This window comes from Taurulus bubalis (assembly GCF_910589615.1).
Source record: "Taurulus bubalis genome assembly, chromosome: 17".
Classification (NCBI taxonomy): domain Eukaryota; kingdom Metazoa; phylum Chordata; class Actinopteri; order Perciformes; family Cottidae; genus Taurulus; species Taurulus bubalis.
Window position 1 is genome coordinate 19,657,807 of NC_136605.1, and position 8,474 is coordinate 19,666,280.

Sequence of the window (8,474 nt, forward strand, 5' to 3'; positions counted from 1 at the left end):
ATGTAATGTGAAGGTGTGGGGGCCGGCGGACGGAGTCGGCTTGGACAGAATGTAAAATTGACAGTCACTGTGTGTGTGTGTGTGTGTGTGTGTGTGTGTGCAACCAACCAAGCAAACATTTTCCCATTAAACAGAAGTTCATAGAGAGCCTGAAGCAGCAGCAAAAAAACTGTTAAGTGCAGCAGATAACCCTCACAGAATGTTGTTTTTACCCGTGTGTGTGTGTGTGTGTGTGTGTGTGTGTGTGTGTTTTTGTACGGATTAAACAAACGGGATGTTTATGTGTCAGTTAGCAAGCGTCAGAGGTGCAAGTAGGTAGACTTTGTTATCTTCCGTTGGAGCGAGGCTAGCCTTTTGCAGTCTTTATGCTAAGCTAAACTAACCATTTGGTGGCCTTGGACTCAAGTGTTGAGATAGTTACTCAGAAAAAGTAACTAGTTACACATTACTAGTTACTTCTGAAAATTGTAACTAGATTACTTTACTAGTTACTGCATTTGAAAAGTAACTTCACGACTAGTTACTTTACTTTCCATTTTTTTAAGCAAATGTCCAAATTAACTGCAAAGATACATGGACAAACATCATGGCCCTTTCATCACTTTATTTTCAATAATAATGTATTATTATGAATTAATATAATTTCCAATCATAATAATCGTGCGAGTCACACGACACTTCCTGCATGAACAATATACCGTAAACGTCGGGTTACGAGCCGCTACTACCTTCGGTCAGAGTCCCCGTTAGCTCCCCGCTGTAGCCGGCTGGGGCTCATGCTAGCGCTCTGTCACTTCCCCGCTAACTTCCACTAGTTCTCCGTTAACTTCCGCTAGCTCCCCGAAAACCACCGAAGGTAGCGGGACCAGGCTCGACACCCGACTTGGGCAGAGGGGTCGCGGGCAGTAGCAGCAGCAGCGCTAGCTAGCAGCTTGTTGCTATTGCTCATGCAGGAAGTGTCGTGTGACTCGCGGTCCACTAAAAGAGAACTTTTCGGACTGGTAAAAATGGCTTTTGTTTGTAATAAGACATGAATATATATACGTGTACACCTGTTCACATACCATGCTCTGGAAAGTGGAGTGCAGCTGTGTCAGGAACGGGGGTTTTCCCGCCAACGCGAGCACCCTCTTCTCCACCATGGTGCATTCCACGTCATCGTCCTGGATCACAACGTCCTTCTTCAGGATCTTTATGGCGTACAGCTCCTCTGTCGTTTTACGCTCCGCCAGCATCACCTGGAGAGAGGAGAGGAGGAAGGGGAAAGGAGAGGGCAGAGAGGATGGATAGGAAACACAAGGAAGAATAAAGTCATCAATATTCAAAAAAATCCTTGTGGCACACGGCTCCCGTCAGGCCTTTATAGTAACATCACCTTGGAAGAAAGAGGGCGAGGGAGGGAGGGAGATGTGGGAGGCAGAGAAAGGGGGAGAGATAGAGGAGGTAAGGTAAAGGGCAGGGATAAAGGAGTGGAGGGATAAAGAGACGCTGTTTTGGGTTAGACGGTCAAAGTAGGAATAAAAAGAGTGAGGACAGGAGGGAAGGAGAGAGGAAACTGATTCATCATCTTTCAAGACGTCATCTGAGGAGGGAACAAAAGAAAAGAAAGGTTGGACAGAGGGGAAAGGAGGTGATAAAAGGCTCTATAACAGTGTGACTGCATGTCGCTCTGGACGAGAAAGGCCTGATCAAATCGGTCAAACTGTGAGGTAAATGCCGGGTGAATCCACATCAACTTGCATCATCCCTCATTTAAAAAACTAAACAAACTTTACACATATGGAGCTCGCAGAGTTTTATCTGACAGGATATTTTATTTTGCATCATTCCACCCGGTTGAGAAATGAAGCGTTCGCTGAACCCCTCGCCCAACAACGAGCGTCCAATTATAGCTCTGCAACCGCTATTTAAGACATGTATCCACACGACAGGCCTGTTGAGCTTGGGATATGTCTGGTGCCCTTCCTCTTCCTCTTCCTCTTCAGAGAGGTAGAAGCAGAATGGAGCTGCGTCATTAAATTGTGCGATTCTGGACTGAAATCTTTGCTTGTCGATTGAAAATGTTGATCACGCAGGGTGCAGATTATTTTGGGCCTTCTGTGCGATTCTTTTATGCTGTTCAGCGTCTCTGTGCCCTTCACGAACATCCGGGAGAAGAAAAAGTAGAAAAGAAAGAGTAAGAAGAGGGGAAGAAGAGGGTCATACTTGTTTTTCTTTAGGTCACTCTCTGCAGGGGGCGGATGCAGGATTAAACCAACGGTGGAAGAGATTGAAGGAGGAAGTGAAGGACACACACACACACACACACACACACACACACACACACACGCACACACACACACTTCAAACTTCAATGCACTTTGCTCGTTTCATTTGCAGAAAGTGAATACAACTTTAGAGTGGCCGCTTGTGCGCATGCTAACGGCAGCATGCTAATGCCGGCATGCTAAAGGCAGCATGCTAACGCCGGCATGCTAACAAGCTTATGTTAGAGCTGCTAAATTTGATATTCAGAGTGACAAAATGGAAAATATGCATTTTTACAAGTAAAAAAAAAATGTGATGTGGTTAAAAAGATAATTCATGAATAAAATTCCAAGAAATTGTTCAAATTCATCATGTGTGGATCAGTGGTTTAAATGATAAAATGGTAACTTGAAGACCACATAAAAGTTGAGCTGGCTTTATTTGTTTGGATATTATTATGTCATTGTTTTGTATGTGTTTTATTGCCAGTCAAAATGTCTCCAGTAAAGCTAGCACACAGAGCATGCCCATTCAACGCTCTTGTCCTTTGACATAAATGCAGATGTGGAATAAACCTGCTGCTGCCACCAGCCTGTCCAGCTCCATGAGCTTTATTACATCAGAGGTCACATGTTCACAGTTAGCTGCCGGCACCACGTCGAGAGACAATACAAATCCCCCCAATCTCATATTTTACACAATTTTAAGCAAGTATCTGCTGAAGTGGACTATGGTAAATTGGACTAACAAGTGGACTATGGTAAAGTGGACTGTAGTAAAGTGGACTAACAAGAGGACTATGGTAAAGTGGACTATGGTAAAGTGGACTAACAAGAGGACTATGGTAAAGTGGACTATGGTAAAGTGGACTAACAAGAGGACGATGGTAAAGTGGACTAACAAGAGGACTACGGTAAAGTGGACTATGGTAAAGTGGACTATGGTAAAGTGGACTAACAAGAGGACGATGGTAAAGTGGACTAACAAGAGGACTACGGTAAAGTGGACTATGGTAAAGTGGACTAACAAGAGGACTATGGTAAAGTGGACTAACAAGTGGACTATGGTAAAGTGGACTAACAAGAGGACTACGGTAAAGTGGACTATGGTAAAGTGGACTAACAAGAGGACTATGGTAAAGTGGACTAACAAGTGGACTATGGTAAAGTGGACTAACAAGAGGACTATGGTAAAGTGGACTATGGTAAAGTGGACTAACAAGAGGACTATGGTAAAGTGGACTAACAAGAGGACTACGGTAAAGTGGACTATGGTAAAGTGGACTAACAAGAGGACTACGGTAAAGTGGACTATGGTAAAGTGGACTAACAAGAGGACTACGGTAAAGTGGACTATGGTAAAGTGGACTAACAAGAGGACTATGGTAAAGTGGACTAACAAGAGGACTATGGTAAAGTGGACTATGGTAAAGTGGACTAACAAGTGGACTATGGTAAAGTGGACTATGGTAAAGTGGACTAACAAGAGGACTATGGTAAAGTGGACTAACAAGAGGACTATGGTAAAGTGGACTATGGTAAAGTGGACTAACAAGAGGACTATGGTAAAGTGGACTATGGTAAAGTGCACTAACAAGTGGACTATGGTAAAGTGAAATAACAAGTGGACTAACAAGTGGACTATGGTAAAGTGAAATAACAAGTGGACTAACAAGTGGACTATGGTAAAGTGAAATAACAAGTGGACTAACAAGTGGACTATGGTAAAGTGAAATAACAAGTGAACTAACAAGTGGACTATGGTAAAGTGAAAGTTAGATAGATATGGATCTATTTATTTCTGTTAAGTGGTTTTATATATAATCTGTGGCTGCTGATTCTTGTGCAGGCCGGCAAGACAGATGCCTCTGCTTTGCTGTGTGTATGTGTGTGTGTGTGTGTGTGTGTGTGTGTGTGTGTGTGTGTCTGTGTACACCTGTGTGTACTCTGCAGTTTAAACGTCTTGTAGCCAAGGTCAGACTCAGGCTGCTCACAGTCTCTCAAACAGAGAAGTAAACCTTTCCCCTTTCATCACCATTTCTTCCCCGTTGTTCCTCGCCGTCATTCATACTTCCCTACTTCCTTTGCTCTTGCCTCTGCCGTCCTCATATATTCTTTCCTGACGAACCCCAGAGCTGCTGCAAATAGCAGGCACAATGTAGGTCAAGTCTCAGCTCGCAGGTCATCTCATGAAAGTTGCAGCAGGCTTGTGACCAGGTCATCAAAGTTCAACTCTCTGGATGGAAATCTGCACGGTGGAATTATGTGAGCTGTTGAAGACGTCTGTGCTGTGTGGGCACGGCAAACCTTAAAAGCTTGAGGAAGATGTTCAACCATTTGGGAGATGTATGTATTCACTTTGGCGTGGTGAGGTAAATGAAAAGAAATAGACATCAGTCTGTTCAATATAAAGGCTGCAGCCACTTTTATGTTAGCTTAGCATAACGACGGATTAAACAAGGCATAATGATCTGATTAGTGACCTTTAGAGGTGCTGGTTATGTCTTTATGTGAAGCTGAGATAACCGACTGCTGGCTGTCATCTTACTGTAAACTGACAGATATAAAACAAGGGTACTTCCCAAAATATTGAATTATTTCTTTAAAATTGGTTCTGACACTAACTCTTTCAAGAAATGACAGCACACGACAATAACAGAAAAAGGTTTTACTAGCTAGCGAACATGCTAGGTGCAAGCTAACAAGGAACTTTTTCGTTCCTATTTTGGTTACCTCAAAGCAAAAAGTTTGAGAAGCAGGAAATTGTAACTTGAGATAAATTCATTCTGAAACTAGTCGACTGACTCCATGGCCTTCCTCTTCCTATCACTCTCAAACTAATAAAAGTGCGTTAACATTTTATCTTGAAAGAAGGCGGAGAACAGTCAAGAAGAATGTGCAAGAGAAACGGCTGAGCTTCACATTACATGACGAGCATGCTGGTGTTTGTAGTTCCCACAAGGCTAATTGAGTTTTGGGACCCCAACAAAGGATCTTTCATCCAAATCGTATTTCATAGAAGAAGAAAAAAAAACGTTTTGCATAAAACACAGGTCGACCCTCGTGAATTTTGCAACTGCTCAAATGCTCAAAAAGTTAAGCTGAGTTTGATTGATTTATTAATGTGTTTAATGTACCGTTCCTCTGGGGACGCAAGATAGACGAGCATCTGTGTGAAGGAGGAGACGCCATGTGAGCCGACGTACTCCATACGTCTGGAGAACAGAACCGCTTCCCGCTCACCGCCTCGCCGTCTATTGAATGTCAGCGCAACGATGTAAACGGGGAACATATCACACTCATTATTATTTCCAAGTACAGAGCAATAAGAGTGACCTTATACATCCACCTCATCATTTTTTTTCCCCGTTGAGATCTGAAACTTAGCAGCTTTATACCACATAAATATTCAGGTATGATAATGTGGAGAGGTTATTGGGTTTGGGATGCTACAGGGAGTGCAGCGCAGACGGACAAAGACACACTCAGCGGGTCACTTTATTAGGCACACCTGTTCAACTGCTCGTTAACACAAATACCTAATCAGCCAATCACATGTGCTAAACATGTGCTGAAGCACTAGAATGGGGAAGAAAGGGGATTTAACATATATTGTATTGAATATTTATTAAATAACACTTTTTAGAAGGGTTTGTGAATGGATGCTAATTTTATCTATTTTTTTTACCTCACGTACCCCCATTTGAGAACCACTGCAATGGAGCACCTTTGGGATCGCATCATGGATGTGCAGCCGTGATGCGATCATGTCAATATGGAGAACAATCCCTGAGGAATGTTACCAACACCTTGTTGAATCTATGCTACGAAGAATTAAGACAGTTCTGAAGGCAAAAGGGGTGTCCAGCCCGCTACTAGCATGGTGTACCTAATAAAGTGGCCGGTGTGTGTGTGATTAAATGTAAATGTACATTACAATCTTCAGCTTTAAAGTTTAGATATCTATTGAAGTTGGATCTATGCTGGTGGTATCCAGCTGTAAGGGTGTGTGTGTGTGTGTGTGTGTGTGTGTGTGTGTGTTTGTCTGTGTGTGTGTGTATGCGTGGGCTCGTCCCATATGGCGGCAGTGTGACTCTATGTAAATACAAACGGTATAAAGTTGAAAACGGAGAGGAAGGGCACCATCTGGCCCAAAGCTCATTCTACAACAGCACAAGGACGAGGACGACACGAAACCACGGGGTTTCATCGGAAATCAAAAAGATGCACAAGACACAAGGCAACAACGGGAGCTTTATTGTTTTTTGTCGCCATAATTACAAGCTGCTCATGGCGACGAGCTGGAGTCGTTTTCCGCCACACCTCTTCCACGTGATTTCAGGCAGTTTCCTGACGCGTTTAGCTTGTCATGAGCTCATCGAGGCTCAGTGTCTTATTCAAGGTCGTGTTGGTCTCAGTGTCATTCACAAGCTGGCTCCTCTACGACGAGTTGGGGCTTTTGTCACTATTGGCGACGCCCTTTTATCCAAGAAACTTGTTCAGGGTCATTTGACAGAACAGCAGTCCTCGGGATATCAACTGTCAAATGTCGTAAATGATGCCACGGTGTTTTCTCTGCCGACCTTGCGGAGTGACTTTACCCGTGGAAAACAAATGAATCCACACTCTGCTGCACGTCACTGCACGGCGCTCTGTTGCATGACAGCGGGCTGTGCTGCGCCTCTCTGAACCGCCATGTAACGTGTAGTCTTTGCTACACAGTCTGTCTGAGGAGGGGCTTCTTCAGGTCGCCAGTGTGCTCAAGTTAACAAATACATGCCATGTTTTTTTCTGCTTTTTGGGTTCCTAAATGAAATCCGGCTTTTTGGCGTTTCATTTGTGGGTTTATTAGAATTTCGTAGAGGCATCAAAGTCTGGGGTTTTGTTCCTGCCATGAGGCCACGTGGATTAAAGCACCGGAAAGTTTCTATTCTGAACTGAAATTGAATATTTAAGAATAAATAAGCAAAGTTAAGTTCTGGGAGAAGAAGAAAAAAAACAAACACCCTTGGGCCTCGATTCAGACAGAGACGTTGCTCCATTACTGTGTCGGTGCTTGAATTTTATTTATTTATTTCTTAACACTGGATCTACAATTTCTATACTTGTATTAGCCCAGTCCAGTGGACCCCAACATCCTGTATGTAATATAAATGTGTCCAGTGTTTGGTCATTGAAAATGTGTTCTGATTTATGTTCTTCATTTGAAAAAATTATGAATCGTATCATTTTTCTTTTGATCCCACGGACCCCAAACACCACACGAGAGGTCAACGGTAACATGACCAGCTGATCCCAGCGTTGTGCAGGAGAACTCATTTGTGCCACAATCAAAATGAAAAAGCTGTGTTTCATGATAAAACTGGTCAGGTTTTTGCTAAAATGCAGGGGTAATAGACGGGAGTTTAAAGGTCAAAGCAACGGAGTCGGAGCACTTCCTCGTTGCTGAAACGTACAAAAGACAACAAAAATATCTTGACAATTTGAATTAAATGATATGAGCAGCGCTGCTCACGGGGCAAAGACCTGGCTTCAATTCACACGATAATATAATACCACAGAATAAATAGAGCTTTGTGCGCTTATTTCTGCACGTATGCATGTTTGTGTGTGTGTGTGTGTGTGTGTGTGTATAGAGATGTGACACCACAGTGACGTCCATGTGATCCTGTGTGTGTGTGTGTGTGTGTGTGTGTTACTACCACACTGCTAGCATGTCCACAGAGAAGCGTTTGCAGCAGTATTGTGATGCAGATGTCCTCAGACACTGAGGCAGAAAGAGCAGCTCTGACGGTACCAGCCTCCCACACACACACACACACACTCAGGAACCATTAAAATGACACACACGTCACATGGAGCCTGTTTGTGCACGTGGTTGTGTGTGTGTGTGTGTGTGTGTGTGTGTATTTCTGTCTCATGCACCATGTGTGTACTGTGTGTTTCTCTTTCCAAATACCCTCAACCATTGTACTGGTGTGTGCGTACACAGAATGGGCCTACATAAGGATTATGTGTGTGTGTGTGTGTGTGCTGTGGACATTTTTTGTGTACTCGTGTGTGTGTGTGTCTCTCAGGAATCTGTGTGCATGTGTGCGTCGGGCATTCCAGTAATGATCGACCTCGACTCAGTCGCTCCACACTGACATCCACTCCACTGCATCAGTGTTGCTTTAAACGCCTGTTACCATGGAAACAGGCAGCCGGCACACAGGTCTGGTACACAGA

At 43.6% G+C, this 8,474-nt stretch overlaps 1 protein-coding gene across 1 annotated transcript in view; it reads right to left on the bottom strand.

Moving 5' to 3' along the window:
- The window catches only part of LOC306749814 (protein kinase C beta type-like), a gene marked incomplete at both ends in the record, with an annotated part of 69,918 nt that overhangs the window by 11,933 nt on the left and 49,511 nt on the right, over positions 1-8,474 (bottom strand). The window contains one exon of the mRNA XM_079233146.1: positions 1,065-1,238. Coding sequence (XP_079089272.1) covers positions 1,065-1,238 — 174 coding nt within the window. The remainder of the gene's footprint in view (positions 1-1,064; positions 1,239-8,474) is intronic.